The 22,787-nt window shown below is 41.8% G+C and overlaps 1 protein-coding gene across 1 annotated transcript in view; it reads right to left on the bottom strand.

The window, feature by feature from the left end:
- The window catches only part of nck2a (NCK adaptor protein 2a), a 35,244-nt gene extending 13,437 nt beyond the window's left edge, over positions 1–21,807 (bottom strand). The window contains exons 1-2 of the mRNA XM_080412936.1: positions 21,570–21,807; positions 411–652 (exon numbers count right to left, since the gene is read on the bottom strand). Of these exons, the coding sequence (XP_080269062.1) occupies positions 411–636 (226 nt within the window). The 5' untranslated portion in view covers positions 637–652; positions 21,570–21,807. The remainder of the gene's footprint in view (positions 1–410; positions 653–21,569) is intronic.
- Positions 21,808–22,787: the final 980 nt, after the last annotated feature.

Below are 22,787 nucleotides of genomic sequence, written 5' to 3' on the forward strand. Positions count from 1 at the left end.
TCAATATATGAAACGGCTATGCTCTAGGGTCGTCCTTATATGGCGAACGTACGTAGGATGTTTCCTACCGGCTTTATAGGGCTGAGCTACGCCCGATAGATCCAGATCAGAGACATTTCAGTTCAGTGACTCATAAGTATAACTAACTAATAAGTATAACTAACTAACAAGAGTGAGGGCCTTACACACCATTCACTCTACCACATCTGATCCATCTTCGGGATCCTAGTCACTAGGGCACCCAGGAGAGGTACCGTTCTAATTGACGGCGCTCAGGGCAACCTGCTACCAGCAATCCACATATACGAACTATCGTAGTTCTCCCCAACACAAGTAACAAACCTGACGAGATGTAGAAACAAACAAACCACCTCTTCCCTCGGGCAAACCAATGCAAAACATTTTCTTACCCAGTGTGTCTTTGATGTTCTTCACCAGTGAGCCTTTCTTCAGGCTGTTTTTGCGCTCCACATAGTTGGAGGGGACGTAGCCTGTCTGGTTGTAGGCGTTGCGGACTCGCCACCAGGTCTTGGAGTCGTCCAGCAGGAAGAGGCGCTCGTTTTTGCGGATGTCAAGTTCCTGGTCCTGCTGGGCAGTGTAGTCCCACTTGGCTACAACAATCACCTCCTCTGTCATCTTTCATGGAGTCTCCCTGCGGAATACCAGGGAGAATGGTTGTGGTAAGTTATGGGACAAGACACATCACTAGGACTGAAAAATATCGAATTGCAAATGTATTTATTTTTTAGGTCTAGTTTTCAATTATTTACCGTTTACAGTATAACTACCACAATCAACATACATTGATTAAAGACGATATATACTAGTCATACAGTACCACCAACGTTCAAAATACCATAACCATAAATAAAATAACCAGTACTGCACTGACCACATGCTCCTTCTCACATGCTCCGAAACTAGTCATGAGAGAAGCCAACGAGGCAGAGGAGTCAGTAAGGCTGAAATCAATTCGGAGAAGCCATATAATATATCTAGAGGGCGGACTGCCCCGCCCCCAGCTATTCATTTCAATGAAAGTAGCTCAGTGGCGTTTGAAGCACCAGGAAGTCTGCCGGAAGTACCAATATCGGAGCCAATAGAGCAGGCCATAGAGTTATGAGCAGGCGCACTACGGTTTCAAACGGTAGACGCACGCGCAGTAGCATTTTAAATGCGGAAATGTTGCTATCCCAGATTTGACCACCAGGCGACGGCCGCTTCACCGTTCTACCGTGGCTCTGGGGGCTTGGGAGAAGCGGGAAATGTGGCGTGCAACTACATACCTAAATACAGGTAAAGTTAGCTTGATAAGGCAATATGTAACATTTCAGGGCAGACCTGTCAACTCTCATGCATTGAGCTATTTCTCCTATATCTCAGGCTGTGCAACCCCAAATCCAAAAATGTCCACACTAACTGGGATTCAAGTTATGTCCTAATGCTCCCACACACACACGTTGTTTTGGATTTGACCAGAGGTGGCCTTGAGATTAAGGCACGCGCTCTATCAACTTGAGCTATATCTACCCAGAGATCCCATACACCCCAATGTCTATAACATGGTTATGCCCTTGGAGATCATCCACCTAGTGTTTTCTATATGTAATGGATTTAGTCTCACTCTCAACCTCTCTACACAGAACTCTTTGGAGTTTGATAGATGGACACATCTTATAAATGTCTATACATATTGAAGCACAGTCTCACAGTCGACATCAAATGCATATGGGTGTACACTCCAAAAGTACACCTTGAAGTTGTGCCCCACTTCGACAGCGGCATTATCGGCTGCATTTGGTGATCCTTTAGATATCGTTGCTGTTGGGCAGAAACCTCCTACCTCCATATTCTAACTTATTCTATAACATATTCTAACTAACAAAGAAACGTGTTTTGAGCTTGTCGATCCGATACTTTTGCTAGTTTTGCTACTTTTGAATACGAATGCTGAAAAGTAACAGTTTTGGAAGGTTTTGGCGGTTTCTCAATAAAGTTGTATTGATTAATCTTGCTCTATAAATGAACTGGAGTCCAATAGTGCTACATTGGCACAGCGGCACAAATGTCACAAGAAGCATGGCCAATCCGCGAAGCCGATGGGTTGGGTTGGCCTATCAGGGAGGCTGATGCCTAAATATGGCATGTAGAAAGCTTAGTGGAGAACATTCTGAAGCTTGCCTTTACCAGAGACGTTACAGACTGCTCTTTATCTCCACCAGGGCTAAGGCAGGGCAGGAGAATATGTTTTGCCTCTGTGTGTGTATACGTCTGTCTGTGTGTGGTACAGTATGACACATTAAAGTATCGTGAAAGTTTGATCTAGTTTGGCGTACTTCCGTCCTGTCAAACGTTTCGATAGGAGGACTGATGGTATGAAAAATATCTGAGCCATCCAGCCTATGTCTAAAACACTGCAAAGCTCACAGACAGCAGCCTGGAAAATAATAAGTCAAAGTAAATGAAGGAAGAAAGTTTGGTTAATATGAAGGAGAGATTATCTGATGATTCAGAGGCAGTTGGAATGGGGAGACCGAATGATACAGACTGAAGAAAGCAATTGTTTTCTGTTTTCGAAGTTCAGTCACATAAATCTTCCGTCTAATTGCTAACAATAAAACTAGCCGATTGCACATCCGATCTGAAGTAATACAAACCCCTTCTATTGTGGGATGTGGTAAATTCTGGAACATTTTTACTTTAGACTTTATTGTCTCCAAGGGGAAATTCCTTTCCAAATCACTGTACATATTAGACAGACAACAGTTCATATAATAGTACACAATAACAGCAATTCAACAATAATAACATTATGACAGACCAAAGTATACAAAGTGAGTCTTGTTGTTTAAAGCAGCTATGCCAGAAGGTATCAGGCTTTTCCCAAAGCAAGCCCTTCTGCACCTCAGTGTCCTATACCTGCGCCCTTACTTCATAAATACCCTGCCCCCAACCAACAACCAAAGAGCACTTGCTAAAGTGGACATTTTTTATGTATCATTTCAACTCAAAACCAGGTTGCAATTGCATCAGTCACATACCTTTTACAGATGTATGAAAGTCATTACACCATGTTTAATCATTTATGAATAATGTATCATCTGCATAGTAATGCGACAATTGACTATTCATTGTGTTTCAGGGGTGTATACTAAACACCCGCTGAGTGAAACACCCTTAACTGGCCAGAGGGTAGGAAAAGAGTACTTTAACCCATTAAAACCAGGAAAGCATCTTTGTCATTTTAGATTTTTGCGAAGAAATAGCAGATAAGAAATAGCATTTTTTTACATTTTTGAAAAATGTTGAGTGTGATAACTCCTGATTTAGAAGGCATTTGTAGAATCGGCCTCAGGTCTTAATGGGTTAAAGTGAGTGTGTGTACACTACAAAGACTGAGCGTTCCAGAGTAGAATGTAACAAACACACATCGGGTTGCTCCATAAAAACGGGGATGCCAGAGATCACACGTTTCCTTTCTCATATTGTCATCTGCACTTTGTTCTTTAACGAGAGGGCTTGGAGTAGATAAAGCTTGGCCACAAAAGAGAATTATGACTCGTGAGAAGTGTAAGCCTCACAAATTACAGCATATTAAAGATTCCATTACCGCTGCGAAGATTCATATCTTCTATGCAGATAATATTTCATGAAATGCAAATGAGAACACTTTGAGGCATTGGGCGTATTTTTTTAATAGACCAGATATTAAATTCCACTTCAATTAGGCCAGAGACACAGAGACAGCACTGCACATGGCAGAGAAGAAATTGCAGTTATCCAAGCATTGATTGCAGATAGCTACATTGCCAAAACAAAATCAGATGTGTGTCACACGACAGGAGAACATCTCACAAATGTCTTCTTTCCATATCTACGAAACTAGTAACTACACACAGCCCGGAAGATAAAAAGAACGGAATGCTGCGTTTCTGAATGCGCCCCTGCTTGTAGTCACTAAAGCTGTCAAACTGGATTCCCTTACAGGCTGGGACAGGGACAGCAGAGGAGGTGAGGCAGCCGAGAAGGGAATTGTGCAACATGCCACCGGAAGAGGCGGGTGGGGTTAACAATAACTTCATTTGTGCATGCAGCATACAGCCAAGACTTTCCATTGGACACCAGCAATAGCGACCCAAGAAAGAATTCAGTGCATATCCAAACATATCCCAAGTCAGTGGCTGGACTGTTTCTTTGGAAAGTATACATGAAGTAGAAGATTTACGGGGACATGTCGAGGGACAGTGACGTTAAACCGTCCGTGTGACAGGTGGTATGTGAGCATGAGGCTTCTATCTGCCTCAGGCCAGCAGGGCTAGATTACAACGAGCAAAATGCCAATTTCTTTTTATATTCATCATTTCATTCTAATATATTTCCTCATAAAATTCCAAAATCCACCTACCATCTGCCCCCGTGTTAATCAGTGATTTAACAGATGAGTCGTATGTATGCTCCCATCAGTGCCAGAGTCCTTCGCCCCCCCTCCCCTAACTCCTCTGTCGCCCTGACAACCATGCTCATTAGGGAGAGTGATGGGAATGCCACCGAGAACAGGATCAATCCTCCTCCTGTGTGCATTGACACATGCCAGAGTGCCACGTAAGCCATCATTCTTATACACGCACCGATGGTCTGCCAACACGCCATCACTGTCAGTCTACAGAAATCAGTTGGAGAGAGCCTTGCCTAAACAACCGCCAGCAGTCTGCGAGGCTCAGCTTACTCCAGCGTGAGTCATTAAGCTATGGGCTATAAATGGGTTCATAAAATGGTATGTTTTAGAATCAAATGGTCTTTAAATCAATTAGCTCCACCTGTTTTATTGATCTGGCCAGAAAGACGGCAGAAGATTGTATTTTAATGAAAGGATTTGTATGTGTGCAAGCCCCCCCCCCCCACACACACACACACACAGGAGAAAAGGGGTTAAAACAGAATAGTGTGAGAGCTTGTGCTCCCTGTGACCCTCCATTCTGAGAGTGTTAAAAGAAGAATGAGGATCCCACAGACTGCTGAGTGGGACTACGCCAGCACTTCACAGCTCCCTTCACTGAGGTGGGAAGGGGGCTCAGAGGCTCTTTCAGCACAAAGAGAAGAGAAGGTAAAAGAGGATTATGAAAAAAAGAGAGAATGTAAAAAAAAAAAAATGTCTGGCAGAGCTTTCTGTTTTTGGCATTCAGGTCAACCCCAGCCAGTAGATCGACCAATAGGAGAATGTTTCCACCCCCCCTCAACCCCCTTCATTCCAGCCGTTCACATTTAAGGGAGAGGGACCATTTTACCCCCTATGAGCACTGAGTGTCTGCAGCTTTTTGAGCAACCTCAAGAGGCTGAAACAGAAGGAAATGCACCCTGGCGTGCTTAGTGCATCCCATTTGGTTGACAGTGAACGGGCCTCTGTGATCAGGAGAGGCCTAATAGACCTCTCTAAATGCTCTGGCTGTTACAAATGCTCTCTAAAAACAGGTCAGAGACTGAGTGAGCAAGCCTAATAGAGAACAAAATACATTTGAGGTTGGGGGTGGGCGATGTGGCAAATTATATCACGATTCTTTTCAGCCAGAATCACGATCACAATTTTTTATCACGATACGGGTTAGGGTTAAGAACAGCTTGCTAAAAGGGGGAGGGGCCGGTGGAAGCATGGGTGAGCATGGGTGAACAAGAATAATAGATCTTCAAGCTAACGCGTTGAGCCGCGGCACGTTGTTAGCTTGTAGAACTGGTCTTTTTGGCGAATGACACCGCTGTACCACAGAAGTCTAAATTAAGGTATAGAACTGCAACTCATAGAATGTGTACTCGCTGTATTCTTATCGTCATATCGCACACCCCTACTTTGAGGCATTCGATGTTAACATGTTCAACGTCATGAACTTCTGCTGTGAACACGTCTCAAACAAATACTGTACATCACTGACAGAGCAAAAATAAACAAATGTGGTGAGTGAAAGATCCAATTGTTGACATGTCGCATCATAAAACGGGGACGTTTTTCATTTAACAAAATCTCTTGCATGCAGAGAGGGCGTGGTGTACGCCAGCGTTCGAGCTCATCTCTGTCTCTCTGATGAGGTCGGTGGTTGCTTTTCTTCTGTGTCGGGGTAGAAAATGGGTACCATGCGGCATGCGTGCAAGAATATCATCAAAGGGACCAGGATAAAAACATCAATAGGCTCCCCGATACTCGAACCTCTCGAGGAGGTCTTGGGGAAAGACCTCAAGCTGTTCCTTTTCCACTGCCGGCTCAAAAATAGACGGAGGAGATGAGTTCAGCTACCGGCGCGCTCCACAGACCACAGAATTAGATCCAGGCCTGCTATCATCCCTCGCCACATGACTACGCAGTCGAGGATAGGGCAGCGCTCTTTTAAAAAAAACTGATTCTACTGTGCAGAGCCTTGGTCAGAGCACTTCAACTAAACCCTGACGAGCCAAGCACACATTTGTGATGTTAACACAGATCCTATTTTGTATATGATCAAAACAGTTCATCCAATTCGGATGTCTGCGGTTCAAGAACTTGCCGTTAATCTATTTATTGTACATGGGAAACACAAAAAGTCCAGAGCGACATGCAGTTCAGCCAGAAATTAGGAATTCCTTTCTGTCTTCAACTGCCCATTCCTATGCACAGATTTCTCTTTCAAAGCAACTGACTCACACGTCACTTTCATTTTCTGATGCGTTTCATCCATGGACATTATTAAGTGAATCTCCATGACTACACTACGTGTGGTGGGTGGTCCTGGTTTCAATGACAGGGGTACACCCTACATAAACTGCCTTTATCACATGCACTCCACTCTTGTCTTCTAGAATGCAAAGGTTCCACTCTCATCCTATTATTCCTTTTCTTTCTGCTGTTCAATTCGGGACATTACATTTTGTATACTCTCAGTTAAATTAACACTGAGTATTGTACTGTGCACTTGTGCTTGAGTTCCTACCTACTTTGTCTCCTAACATTTCCTATAACAGGGCTGTGCTGCTGGTTCATCACTCAGTCAAATCTCAAACACCATCCTCTGCACAGACTCTCTGGTTTATTACCATAGCTTTGTAGTTTTCATTTTTCTATCCATTGTGCATCTCTAATTCATAAAAACGTGTGTGTTCTATTTCCTTAGGTGATAGTCTGGTACGTATCTCCCGGCTCCGTGGTAAGCAAAACAAACTGCTGCAGCCTGTAGTAGTAAAGAGAACAACGGCTTTGATGTGCGGTCCTGTTTGTTTACCTCTGGCGGAGTCTGGCGTGCAGTATATCTGTGTTTGTTTGTTTGCCAGTGCTTTCTAGCAATCAGAAATTGGGGTTATTTCCAGGTCAAATGACTCTGAGGCCACGGGCTACAGAGAACTGAGTACCGCTGTACTGTGCTATATTTTATTTTCAGGCTTTGCAAATATTGTGTGCTGTTCAACAGAGGAAAACTATCTAGTGAAGTACACAAAAGCCATGATTATTTCCCCCTTCATCTCTGCGTAAAACCTCAGAAGCAGTGATGAATTCAATAAAGTCAAATAAACTCACTGTAGACGTCTAGATCTAAGCGGCTCCAAACCATATTGAGCACTTTGAGGAAAAAGGCAAGAAATGCTACTGTATCTACTCTGCCGTATTATTATTGGCTCTTATTGGAACACTGCTGAGTTGGATATGGAAAGCAGGTGGAATCAGATCAATTAAATGGTGTAAGCAAAACAAGCCACAAATTGCTGCATTTCTTACACTGCAGTCCTACAGTGAACCAACCACGGCGCTCAACAGCAAGCACTGGCACTAGATGTAAAGCAATTAGATCCTTTTAGGATATGAAGTATGCTACTCCCTTCAAGAGTTAATGACTGCAAGAGTTATGCAGTGAAGGTTAAGGAGAGACTCACTCCAGATCTGCTAGTGTAAGCAGTCAGGAGGTTCAGCTTCAGCAGACTGTTAACCTACAGTAATCATACACATCCAATTTAAATTGATGAAATCCGATGCCTCTATTCTCATGTTACCTGCGGATTGCCCTCGTAAAAGAATTACACTTCCTGTCTACTGCAGGTTAGGTCTGCAATGGAACACAACATGAGAGGCTAAAGGGTAACACCTCCCCTCGATACATCAGGTCATAATATGAGCACATGAATGGCACTGGCCACTGTTCGTAGCTATTCATTCTGCCTGGTGTGTGAAGTTAGTCGACCAAGACTTTGTTAGTTGATAAAACCTTTTAATTATGCCAGTCTATAACTTCCAATAGCTAGCAGCCATTGCTAAATCAACGTTAAAATATTCAGTTCAGGTCTCAACCTCACCAAACTGAAATGGCTGATCTCTGCATGATTAGACGTGTGCAGCAAACTCAATTTTACAGATAATTGAATCAACTAATTGATTAGGCGAGTCAACAACAAGTATGAATATTATATATTAGTACCTCATATTTATAGTCAACTAAGAATGTATTTAATCAAGGACAGCCCTAGACACCATACTGTAAACCAAATTTGACTCCAATAAGAACAGCCTCTGAGAATTCATGCAACACAATTTAGATCCCTGCAACCAACGGTTCTAAACACACAAAGGTACATTTGTAAGTGAGTTTACTCTGTTCTACTTCTGCTCATGAAATTTGCTGTTTTCAACTCCCATCTGGGGACGCACAAGCCACAGCAGTGGTAATGTGTGTGTGTGTGTGTGTGTGTGTGTGTGTGTGTGTGTGTGTGTGTGTGTGTGTGTGTGTGTGTGTGTGTGTGTGTGTGTTTTCACGCTGCCTTCCTATTCCTGCAACCCTCCCAACACTTCCCTCCATAAGCCAGTGAAAGGTCTTTTCCTGTCCTGTTGAATTCAGTACATCAGTAGTAGTGAAAGATACTGTGGAGAATAAACTCCTCCCAAGGACACAAAGAACCCCATTACATTAATCAGCCAAGATGGTTTATTTGACATGATTTGGATCTCAGTTACGAAATGCCAGAAGTGAGAAGTGAGCTGTGGACTGGGGGGATTACAGTACTCTGACGGGTTCACCATCACAGTCCACGATCCCTATCCATCCGTGTAATGATGCAGGTTAACATCTGTGAACGTCCCTCTCTACAGGCAATGAGCTGCGGCCATAGACATTGCCATAATGAGGTAACTTGGGAGGGAAAATACACAAAGAGAGGGGGAGAGTGTGTGTGTGTGTGTGTGTGTGTGTGTGTGTGTGTGTGTGTGTGTGTGTGTGTGTGTGTGTGTGTGTGTGTGTGTGTGTGTGTGCAGGATAAATCAGCTGCCTCGCAGACTTCACACCGCGCAGACACACACAGATAACCCGATTCGCTCGTACTAGAAAGCAGGTCTAGCTGAAACAGGCAATTCATTTTGTAGTGACGGCTGACAGTTTACAATGAGACAAGAGTCAAGACTGAAAAAGCTATGTAAAAACTATGTATGGAAATGCAAGAAATGCATTTGATGCATTTAATTTGATTTAAACAAAAACAAATAATCTATTTTAATTATAATTTCACGTGTCATGTTGAGGTAAAGATTGTTCCAACTTCCATCACAGCACAATGAGCACATCCTTGGAGAAGGCATCCAAGAGAAATCCTTGTATAAGGGCTTGTATCTAAACCATTACAGCTTTATTAAAATGAGGCTAAAGAATAAAATAAGTATGAATCATTCATCATCTCTCAAGAGAGCGGGTTTCTCAGCACCAATCGTGGCCGGCGCATAGAGAAAGAAAGAGACTTCTGCGGTCTTGGAATTAAGTTTTACTGCATGTTTTATATCAAAAATAATATACATTCGAAAATCGACAAGTTCGAATGGATCGAACCCACATGTTTTTTTTAAAGGAATATCAAAAGTAATTTGGGCCAAATTCAAATTCAAAAAGGTATAATCGGAACAACTAACACCTGATGAGGCAGCAGGTACAGTGCCTACCGGACCAAAGATAATTATAAGTATGCAAAAATATGTGGTGGAGGACAGAAAGTACTGGAACAGCTCTCTGAAAACTCTGCCTGAGGAGGAGTCTCTCACCCCATGTTCTTTCACAGAGTTAACACAACTCCTGTTTCTCGACTCTCCTCTCCAGTCCACCCCCCACAGCTCTGAATTATTCTCTTTGATCAAGTGCAACCTGGTGGCTCCCCAGAGACAAACGTCTTCTTATGTAGAGAGAACAATAAAGAAATAGTGATACACCACTAATAGACCTGTTGGGATCCTTGATGCCCCATCCCACCAAACCCTTGCTCAGGCAAGTACTGTATATTTTCTAACATCCCGGACCAATCAAATTAAGATAAAGTATCTAGTATTTAGTGTCAGGGTCCCACCGGACTATCCATCTGCAATGGCTACAATGTACTCTAAGTGGCCCCATGGTGAAAATTACTATCATTATACATCTACCTAAAGTTCTAATTTCTGTATCAAGTGTCTAGTATAGTGAAACAGAGCAAGGTATCATAAATCGTATACTACAGTGAACTTCAAGGTTTTCAGGCCAAGGACCTTGAATGTATTAAAATTGCCTAATGGGCGGGCGGACCGCAGCCTTTACAGGGCCCCATGACTAGGCTCAGACATAACCATATATAGACTTCACTATGACTCAAACATATCCACCATATGTAGAGTTCCTACTGCAGCTACACCCAAATATGGCATGTGTCATGCTGACTGTGACAGCGTTACATCAGACCCAAACAAACCATATAAGGATCTGTGTAAGGAGCTTCACGTCAACCATGACCTGGCATATATGGAGTTCTGAGTTGACCATTATGCACGAAGATGGAGTACATGAAGTCGCTCACTCTAACCTCTTGAGTAACCATGGCGATCTAATATGGTCAACCCTAGATGACGTGAAATTCCACTGTATAACTTCAAATGCACAGTCAAATGCACATGCACTGATGTCACGTCAAAAGCACATATATGGAGAACATGCACTGATGTCACGTCAAAAGCACATATATGGAGAGATCAACATGCACTGATGTCATACACAACATAAACCAAATGCACATACTGTATATGGAGATTTGATTTTCAACCTGCACTGATGTCAGAGTGAGTCAACAGAAACCGTGTCAAAAGCACATATATGGGAGATTTTCAACATGCACTGAGGAACAACAGAAACCATTTATTATATTATTAGGTGTCATTTTATGGATGTGAACCTCTAGTTGCGTTACATTTTTTTCTTCCATGCAACTTCATGAGAGGCTTTCAAAGCTAGCGCACCATATTTAACTGATTGTCTTATCAATGTCTGTTGATCGTTGGCGTTGAGAGATTTGAGACTAGCTTTTAAGTATTCCAAGGGTCTTTTCTTTTCTTTTAAGTGACTTTTAAGTGACTCCATGCTGCAGCTTTAATGGCCTCATAGATTTGTTTGACAATCCTATCATCAGTCTTGTGCAAATAAAAGGTTATCGTTTGTTAATAATATTAAACATTTGGTGGCCCGCCTCTAGTAACTCTGAGGACCCCCTGTTGAAGACCACTGGTATACTACTTGTCTTGTGCATCCGTTTGTGTATACATTATACTGTACTGTATAACTTTCTTCTGACAGCCCTGTGGAAAATGGAGAGCTAGCCCAGATAGACTTCAGTATCTATAATCTGGCACGATACTAAAGTCTGGATGCACCCAATACAAATTCTCCTGCACAATTTCTAAAAACAACCTCGACCAGCAGCAGCACCAATATAAGCACACTCACCAGCTGAAAACAGGTCAGCTTCTTCCGTTGTCAATGTAAAAGGCCAGCAGCAATGAAAACAAGAGGAAACTGCATATTTTCTTAATAAAACTAAAATTCACAAAATTGTTTTTATGCGGACCACAATAACAGCTGCACGACGGCAACCTCTGCCAGTACCTGGTGCAACAGCTATGAGCCGTACATACTGTACACCCTCGACATGTGATTCAAATTTGGGATTGACCGGACGTTTCGTTCGTGATTTTTGGCATTTTTGGTAAAACGGGCCCCTCCCACTAACTTTGGAAGTCGATCACGGACGAACCGTGAGGACTATCAAAATTCCACTTGGAGGTGTTTATCGCATGGGTCCAGAGATCATGTGTACCGATTTTTGTGAGATTTGGACAAAATATTTGGGAAAAGGAGCTAAAAGTGTTTTGAAGAAAATTCAAAATGGCGGAAAATCTATCCAGACGCAAATGGGCGTGGCCTATATAGGGAGTTGCGTCATGACCCAAGGAATCTAGGGGGTAAGATTTTTATTCTACGACCTACGGTTCAAGAGTTATAGGCCAAAACGTAAAGTGGGCTTTTATAGCGCCACCATGTGGCCGAATGATATTATTTTTTTTAATAATTTCACACTAAATTATGAACCTCCCCTCCAAGTCTTGTAACTCTAGCCCTTACGGTTTCTGAGAAAAAAAATACTTGAATTTGAGTTTTTTCATTTTCCCATTAAAGTGGATGGGGACATTTAATGCACTAATAAATCAATATCAATTAAACTATGTAACCAATGTCTTAGCAAAGTACAAGCACAGGATTCCCGATGAAGCCGGTCATTTTGACATATGGCACGAAATTGGGGGAAAAAAACTGTGGGAGGAGTAGCACGTAAAAATAAAGTTTATCTATAAGAACTAGATAAAGAAAGTAGAGTACTATAGTCTGGTTGCAACCACACTAATTAACAGCAGCCAGTTGTACATACTGAAAATCTAAATAAGTCCAGAATCAACAATTTACTTACAGATGTGTTTGTTATTCTGCTTGAACAGTAATACAGATGTTATTATTATTTTTTTGCCTCTCGTGGACCGCCTATTGGGGGACCCTGCCTTATGTATCCAGCACAAAGAGGATTAAGTAAGTGAGAGTATATGGATGAGGAGATGAGGCTACAAGTTCAAGGTTCAAGTTCAATAGCTCAGCTTTGCCGGTCAGAGTGCATGTGGAACGGAGCAAGAGAGTGGAGCAACAGAGGTACGTATTACATAACATAAAACAGTCCTAGCGTATGTGTGTATGTGCGTGTTTGCATTCAATTGCATGTGTTTTTGTATTTCTATTGTTTCATTCGGGTCTGTGCAGTGCAATTTTTGTACCCGTCCGTCCCTCCGTCCGTGCCATTTGTGCCACACTAGGTTAACACACATTCTGCTACTACTCTCACAAATTGATACACACTATCTCTGGAGTAATGGTAGGCGGTAGGGTGACCAACTCAAAATAGTCAATTTTTGCAGGACAGTAGAAGCCCTAAAAATGCATCTCACAGCCTGACACAGGAAAAGTAAATGTATGCAAAGACACTACGGAAAGCCTACGATCGGGACAGACCTACAGTACATTGTTGCTATTTGAACCGCTGCTTTTAAAACAAGTTTGCAAATTAATGCTTTATTCGGTTGAACTTTGTTGGAAATGGACAGCATTAGCTCGCTGTGTGAACTTCTTCACTTGTATTGTTTTTCACTTCAACAGTGGTTCTTGGATCGGTCCCGAGTCCGACGGACGGTCCATCAATTAAAACAGTCTCTGCAAATGCGTTGGTAAATGGGATGTTTAATATTCCAAGTATTCCTATGTTTGGTTGCGTGCTGCCTGAGCAGTGCACCAGTGACCCCTTTTGTTGTGACAGGATCTCTTAACGCTGAGATCTGTCTCTCACGTTAAGACATTCAATCAACACAACTAGCCACACTTGCACATTGATTTATAACACAGATGTTCTCTTTTGAAGAGGGATGGGGTAATTAAAGGCGCAAAATGCAGGACATTGTTCGGTTCATGCGGGACAAATGTCCCAGACATAGACATTTTGACGCTTTAAAAAAATCCCACCTTCGAGGTAAACAAGAGGACCAACTTGATGCATGTCAATGTCCTTAACCCATTTAGACTTGAGGCCGATTCTAAAAACGCCTTCTCAATCCTGACCTAAAATATGTATTCAACAATAACAAAAAAATGATGTTGCTATATACTGTACATAGCAACAACTACCCCAAAAGGGGTTCCTGGATCTAAATGGGTTAATATTAGTTGTGTGCCAGTGTCGCTTATAAATCTGCTATTTTCGGATGTGTGCGACACAGTGCTCAACCAGGTAAAAATTAGGTATTAGTGTTTACAGACTACTTAATTCAAGGAATATAACATCTGGCCAAAAGGGACACAAGAAACTTAACCGTTGTTATTTTTCATCTCTGAACTATCGTTGTACTGCGGCGTGTTGTTGGCTTGTAGATCAGCTATTTTCGGTGCACGACACCAGCATGCATGCATGCAACTTAGTATAAATCCAGCTTTACACTCCCCTGTGTTTTCGAATTCCACTGCATGACGGGTTGCTAGACCATTCAATGCCACTAGTCATTTTTGTGTGGCTTCTGCCTGGGAGGACGATGTTTCTGTTCCCGACATGAAGCATGCTGATGATATCATTTCTTCCATAGTGCTGTGGCCACATAAAACACTGAAGCACCACATTCAGCAAACATCTGCCAGCAGCCCTCCACACACTGTTGAGGCAGACAGAGGTCACACTCAAAACAGCTCTGCCTCTGCCGCAGATAGCGTAAATAGGTTGCCAGCAATATGTCACTAAACCTGTGTGTGTGCATGTGTGGAATACTATGCATGCACTGCCCTGTGGCACTTTGAGCTGTACATCTCATAAATAAAGCATGATTTTTATACAGCACTGTGTGTGCACCTGCGTGCGTGAGTGTGAGTGTGTGTGTGTAAAGAAAGCATATCACTACTGTGTGCCCCATCCAGAAACTGGGAATTCACCCTGAAGCAGCACACTTTAGAATATTGTGAAATTATACATAATAAGCGGTATTCTATGAAGAAACTTCATATTAAAAAAAAAGCATATACATACAGTATATATACAGATGGCCTTCCATTTCTGTAGAAGAGGGATTTACAGATACAGATAGTCATTGTCAGAAAGCTCAAGGGCCACAACAGCTCTGTTTGTATTTGTTATTCACTGCTCAGAAATTAAACCAGGTCTACAGTACATTAATGGTCAGAATTGTGTACATTCAAGGACCCCCTGGGGACTCCTAAATGTACCACAGCTCCTCTTTGGCAACATGGAACCAGTGCTGCTAAAAGAACAGAAACAGATATGAAACCAAACTGCAAAACCCACAGAAACAGATCTGAAAACCATGAAACATGTCTATAATAATATGAGTGAGGCTGTGACTGAGTTCATTGCCCTGTGCACTCTGCTGCGCTGGATGTCTTGACCAGACTCGTTTATACAAACTTCATGGTAGGACCATATTGCACACCGATAATAATTGAATTTCAACTACAAGTAGTGGAAAAATAGCTTTGGTGAGCGATGCAGTCGTGCAACAAAGTATAAATTAAGCTCAGGATATTCAACTGGTGTGTATTTTGTAGCTCAGTATATAATTGTGACAGCCTGACCTTTGTTTTGCTCGTGCAGTCTTGGGGCAACAGAGCATGTGGCAGGTTTTCACTGGTGTTGAATTCCATCTCCCTAAGCTGCCCTCAACGCATGTCTCAGCAAACGCGCCGTTCTATTGTGAGACATGAGATTCCTCTGTGGCACTACTTCGCTTTCCCTTTCAGAGTATGCATTGGCTATTCTCTGGATTATGCCGAATGCTCTGCAAACCATATTGAGAAACCTGGATGCCATGATCTCAACAAGCTCAAGTCAAACGTCCCACTGATTTGCTCATTCTACTGTGACTCTTTCACAAGGGTGTAATTATAATTATATAAATCTATGATGAGCAACTGGCTGCCCACAGACCACATCCGGACCCTGATACTTATTGATATTTCTCTCCCATTCATTTTGGGAAACTTGTTAACCTCAAATGTATTTGGAAAGTTACATTTCTATTTATTCCATCTCACTAACATACTTTTCAGATGAAAACAGATGCCACGAAGCTCCAAGAAGCTTGTTATTGTGGCTTGTTGTTATTTCTTTACATTTATTAAAGAGCAGCTGAAATAAGTAATATGTTTTTCACACTTTTAGAGCATATCCTAGCATGTCATAATGGAGACGTTAATCGTTAACAATAGATGCAAAATAAATAAAAAATGTTTTGTGTATTTTTATATCAAAAGGTCCCTCAATTACTTCCTGTCAAAGGAAACCATATTTATGTGTGATTACTGATCAGCAGGTCCAGATCAATTTCAACCAATAATATGATCTGGCACCTGTTAGTTTAATGTCCCTCTTCCACACAGAGCTGATTCATTTATGCTAGAGTCACACTAGAGGGCAATTCTACACATACTGTTTTACTACGTAAACAGTATGCTAACATATGCATCTGAAAACATTTTGGGTGAGAAATAGGCAATGCAATAACAAACTTGATTCAGCATCAGCACTGCCTTGTTGCAGTGTAAAACGCACTGTGAGTGAGTCTTGCATTGTTGCATTTAGATCCCACAGCCCGAGGGGATGGGATGGCCCGGCTGAATGTGTTGCGCTGACTGATTCAGTCAGTGAATGATCTGCCCCCCACTGCCCGACGTCACTTGGCTGAGACACACCCTGCCCGTTTCACTAGGAAAGACTTCACAATATGTTCTTTAAACTGAAGATTTGAAATGCCCACAGTTTTGGTTTTCGTTAGTACAGTGTTATTCAAAGAAAAAGAGAATACACAAAGAAACATTTTTCACAGATTAAACTGATGTTTGGTATGGTAGAACCTTTGATTGTATAGCTAGCTACCTGCTCCTGATTTAAAAAAATGTTTTGCTCAAGTACATAAGAGTCAAATGTATTTTGCTTTGTCGCTGTAAATCACTGCTATAATGTATTATAGTGTGATTGTAAGTCACATTGAATGATTACTTACTATTCTAATTGGGTGGCTGGGTGCTTTAAGGAAAATCTATTGAAAAACACCACAACACGTTTCTTCCTACACGTCCAGGAATGTGATTTACTTAAAGCACCCAATGACCAATTCTGACTTATAATCACATTATAACAAATAATAACAGTTCTTAGAATGCATTATAAAAACAATATTATAATATAACTATGAGAATTATAATAAACTATGAGAAATACAATAATATACACACACACACACACAAACTGTTCACCTTACAGCATGGCGGAGATAATACAATCAGATTACATCAACATACCTCTTCGGTTATTAGAGTAGAACCCCAAACAGATTCACAAGAAACTGGATGAGTAGCACAACTATGCAAAGGGAACCCATACATTTTCAACATTCATCCATCATAATGTTGACTAGAGAAATGGTGCCCTCAGAAGAAGAGTGCATGGCATGGAAAGAGTCTGCGGCGCTAATGAGGCTGAAGCTCAGAGGGACGTATGTAACACGGGTCATGGTCCTCTGAGAGGGGACTTGGAATATGGCTCATTCTGTGGTGTATAGATAAGTAAAGCTCTCATGTTCTGCGTGAGATAACTGAACACTCCGAGAGCGAGAGAGTGTGTGTGTGTGTGTGTGTGTGTGTGTGTGTGTGTGTGTGTGTGTGTGTGTGTGTGTGTGTGTGTGTGTGTGTGTGTGTGTGTGTGTGTGTGTGTGTGTGTGTGTGTGTGTGTGTGTGTGTGTGTGTGTGTGTGTGTGTGTGTGTGTGTGTGTGTGTCGATCAGCAGAGCCAGTGGGAAATGTCCACTTAATTGAATCAATTAGACCATGAAGGACCTGCCAATGACTCCACAAATATAAAATGATAAAGCAGACTCATAAACAATGACCAAACTCTCTCCATCCATCCCAATGGCGTTGTGTATAATGTAGTAACTAGGAACTGCATTGACTTCCTCTTCCATTCAGTTTTAACACAAAGATAAATGGATTGTTGACAACTTTGATAAGTGACAACAAAAAGTGATACAAGGTTACAAAGTATGGGTGCAACAGTTAATCAAACTAATCAATTGAATTAGGGCTGCAACTATCAAGTATCTATCTTCTTAGTGATTATTCTATCGATTCCTTTTTCAATTAATCTAATAATTGAGAAGCACTTTTTCTTTTAATCAACAAATCAATTAGCCACTTATACGTCATTTTATACTTTGTACAACAGTGTCGTGGCAAAATGTTAAAAGAAGCTCACAACAACGCTTCATGATGCACCATGTTGTGAGCTTGTAGATTGTCTATATTTTTCTAAATAAAATTACTTTAGGGATGCCTAATTTCGCAACATATCCTGATAAAAGATATCGAGCTGTGCTGTTTAAGTGGTATACAAGTAAATCAGATACAGTATAGCATCGGGTCTTCAACAGGGGGTACCAGGGCCACATTTTTATGTTGTAGGAAAAAACATTGGTACGTCAAACTTTTCATAACTGAAAATGATTACTTAAGTGGCCACTGAACCCCAAATCTTCACCTTCTCCTGGCTTTAGGGTTCGGGTGAATAGTCCAGGGCTGATAGGGTGAGTGCATGACAGAGATTACCAGTATACAAGTGCCAGCTTTTTCTCTCACTGGCACACTTCCACTACCCCTCCCCAATCGCTCTCTCTTCATCTCACTCCAAGCCAGACACAAGGATAGTGAAACCAACAGTCAGCAAAAGGCTGCATTGAGATAGACCACTGACCGAGTCTGTGATAACAAAATGAAAGGACTTTGAGACTAAAACTAGAAAGTAAAGTATAAAGTAGAGAGATGGTGTGTGTGCATGGAAGCCTAAGAGACCCACAGACAGACAGCATTTAACAGTTTTCAAACTGAATGATTTTCCGAAAGATTTCAAGAACACTGGGCGTCAAATGATTTTCTCAAATAAACACAGGAGGTATGCATAAAAGGACACGCAAATCTTTTTCAATTGTCACCCACTGCCCCCATATTCTCAATAGTACCATAAATCCTCTTTCTTCTAGGACTAGGTTATGGGGTCACAGTATAGAGCCTCACCCTCATTACTGTATCCACTGCCCATTTAATGGCCGCCCTGCCCCAGATTTAAGATGATTAGAGACATATAACAATGACAATAAGATGGCCTTTGTCTCCCTCCCACCCTTCATAAAAAACCTCTCCATGTCTCCCAACTGTCCATCTGCACTTGTTTATTTCCACAGGGAGGGACAAGTCACAGTCACAGAGCGAGACAGTCAACTTACACAGGCCCCAAACCCCCCTCTCAAGGGAAGAGCTGTCATGGGGAGAGGTTTTAAGGCCAAATTTGTTTTTCAGCTTCACAAAATAAATCACATCCCAAATCAAAAATGTCACCATCCTGAAGAAGATTTGTGAATGCAGCCTTGGGTTTCGATTAGCAAATAACATTACATAAGTAAGATTAAGCCTTCTACCTGCATTACAATGTAATTTATTTAGATCCTGCATGCACCTCAATCAATGCAGGCAACCTACCTAATAGATGTGCGGAGCATGAGACACTGGCAGACAAAATCAAGATGGCAAAATCAAGATATTAGTCATGTTGTAATTCCATGTGAAAGGTCTGATTCCGAAATGAGCCTCCTTTGTTAAACCTAGTGACCAATACATTTTCCGACAGTAATTTCTCGCTACGCACAAATTCCCAGTACTTCTGTTGCTTCCTTTACGCTCAATCAACTAATAGGAAAAGGGCCCTGTTGATGAAGATCTCTACAGCAGTGGTTCTCAAAGTGGGCCCAGGATCCCCAGGGGTCCTTAAGGGGGTTCCAGGGCATCCCCAGATAATTTAGCTAATATAGTATCAAAATCAGTTCAACCACTTTAACCTTGTATACATCGACTTTTCGAAAATAGCCGATCTACAAACTTGTACATTTGCTATTATTATTAAAAAAATCTTGGAAAGATTAAAACAAATTGTTATATTTTTAAATCATTGTAACAACAAAAATCTTGTATGAGGGCTCCCTGGCAAAAAAAAATATTTTCAGATGGGGGCCTAAAACGCCAAATACATGGGGGTCCTGAGACTCCTGAGTCCTGACATGAAAAAGTTTGAGAACCACTGCTCTACACTATGTCAGCAAGCAGTAAACAGACTATTAAGGGACATGTAGTAACGTCCTGGATGTGTGCAGAATATGAATATCTATTACTGATAACTCTCCCTGTCTGTACTCATCTGCACTAGTCAGCAGCTAATAAATGGCCTATTGATTTACTTCTTTAAAGTCTTGGGACTTTCAATTACATGTGCTGCTGAGCCTTTTTTTTCTTCTTCTTCTTAATTCTCATCCAATAAAAGGCTTAACCTGCCCTGAAGCTAAATGAAATTCAACCGGCTTCATTTGAATGAAGTTTATCCTTATCAACAAAGTAATGTCAAAAGAATGCCCTTTCCCAGACATGCCTTCCACATACTTATCATTGCCAAGCGAACCTTGGCCTATAAAACAAGTGTTACCATGGTGATCAAGTAGAGGGCGTGGAGGTAAAATAGGTGTGTCATGAAACTATAGCCTACCTGAAGTTCCTGAACAACAATACTGGCAATCTGAAATCTCTCCTACATAGTGTTAGATCAGTAACACTGATATTAGACAAAACTTTCATCCCTCTAAACATTTACCATACTTTTATAAATACAATCTATTGGTGGTTGCTGGTTGGCGTTGAACTCTGAAGGGAGAACCCTAAATAATGCCATGACATGCACCCCTTACAATTAGCCAGCCCAGGAGAAAACTTGAAAAACTAGACATGCAGTGAGTAGCCCATATATACAAGCCTATGTTTAACGTGTCAACTACTGCAGGTCTACCTATATTGCTATTTGACATAGGCAACACATGGCACACTTGTAGTAAACTGTAGATAAGTTAGGGGGATAGTGAGACTACTGTAGACCTGCTGCCTAAACGCAGCTACAGACAGCAAACTGCAAGGCCTATGGCTTACAAGAGGTCCCACTCAAACCGGGTAAATGCAAGAGGAGGCTTATCAAAACAATGCCTTTATCTCAAACAAAGTGAACCACGGGCTTTAATCAAAGTGGTCGCCTCGGTAATCGGTAAACGGAAGACTCGCCCCAAAACACGCTCGCACCCATTTTTTTGGCGGACAGCTCGCACCCAGCGCTTCTTGTATTTGTTTTACTGAGGATAAGGTTAGAAATAAGTTTAGGATTAGGCATAGTTTTACTGAGGTTACGTTTAAGAATAAGGTTAGGTTTTGGCACCGTTTTACGGAGGTTATGTTTAAGAATAAGATTATGTTTGTTTAGGCATAGTTTACGGAGGTTACGTTTAGGAATACCAGGTGGCAACGGTTCCGAGGTCGCCGGATTTGCCCCGGGGCGACTGTGTTTTGGGGCGAGCGTTATGATATTTGTTGCCTCAACATGTTGGGCCACATCAGACAGACTGGACAAAGAGCCAGCGCAAAAAGAACCATGAAGTGAGACGCGAGAGAAGCTACAATTTTGATCACAACTTTAGTTATTGTCTATATTATATGTTTAAAAAGCAATATAGCAGCGACAAGCAACAACAACCTTGTGAACGAGGCACATCATAGCCTTTCATCCAACTGCCCAACTTGTAGTTAAATCGCGGGTTTACGCTTTGCTTACCTTTAGTGTTCACTCCACTGTGAATGCATGGGCAAACCGCGCGGGACGAAACCCCTTTTGTAAATCAATTAAAGTGAACCTGGACAAAAGAAACAAACAAATAAACACCAAACCCGATAATTCTTCGGGTTCTCGTACAGTTCCCTTTGTTTGAAAAGGCTAAACTATAGCTGTACTACTCGCTCGGTCTATCCTGGCTTGTTTTCCGTCGCAGGGTGACTGAGACTGACTGGCTGCCTCCACCTCCTCAGTCCATACACTGGTAACCAGAAAACTCGCCCCAAAACACGCTCGTCCCCATTCTTTTCGCCACCAGCGGTTGTTTTACCGAGGATAAGGTTAGAAATAAGTTTATGGTTAGGCATAGTTTTTGGCTGCGGTAAAATTTAGGAATAGGTTAGGTTTAGGCATGTAAAGTTAGGTTTTAGCACCGTTTTACTGAGGTTACGCTTAGGAATAAGGTTAGGTTTAGGCATAGTTTTACTGAGGTTACGTTTAGGAATAAGGTTAGGTTTAGGCATAGTTTACTGAGGTTGCGTTTAGGAATACCAGGTGCATACCGCTGGATTTGTCCCGGGGCGACTGTGTTTTGGGGCGAGTGTTTTGGTATTCCATCCACTCGCCCGACGAGTGACATCACCACCACCGGAGCGCGTGTAGGACCAGTGTTGCCAGATTGTGTGAAAGAAACAAGCAACCAGGTATATGAAAACAAGTCCAAAAGAAGCGAGCCCTTCGCCCTTTAAACATAATACATTGACTATTTGAAAATTGCCGATCTACAAGCTCACAACGCGTCGTGAGCTTGTAGATCTGCTAAAAAAAAGAAAATGAGAAAATATGTGGAACACAAACATTTTAACAACACAAATCTTGTATGGGGGGGGGGGGGGGTCCGCGCATGGGCATACATTTTCAGGTGGGGGCTCGCAGACAAATACATATTCATTAACATATTAAAAAATCTGCAACCCGAAACTACCAATATTTACAAGCGACTTTACAGAAAAACAAGCCCAAAGTCGCTTATAATAAGCAGACATGGCAACATTGTGTAGGACCCGCCGGGTAAAGGGACGAGGGGGATTTACTGCCACTTGCCGATGATAACGCGAAAGTGACACATTCAACTCAGTGTACGGTGCAATCAGGGATAATCAGTGGTCAGTGTTGGAAAAAGTACTAGGCAATTTTTTTTACTTAAAGGGATATTTCACT

The sequence above is a fragment of the Gymnoscopelus braueri genome (genome assembly GCF_963280865.1).
Source record: "Gymnoscopelus braueri genome assembly, chromosome: 18".
Taxonomy (NCBI): Eukaryota; Metazoa; Chordata; class Actinopteri; order Myctophiformes; family Myctophidae; genus Gymnoscopelus; species Gymnoscopelus braueri.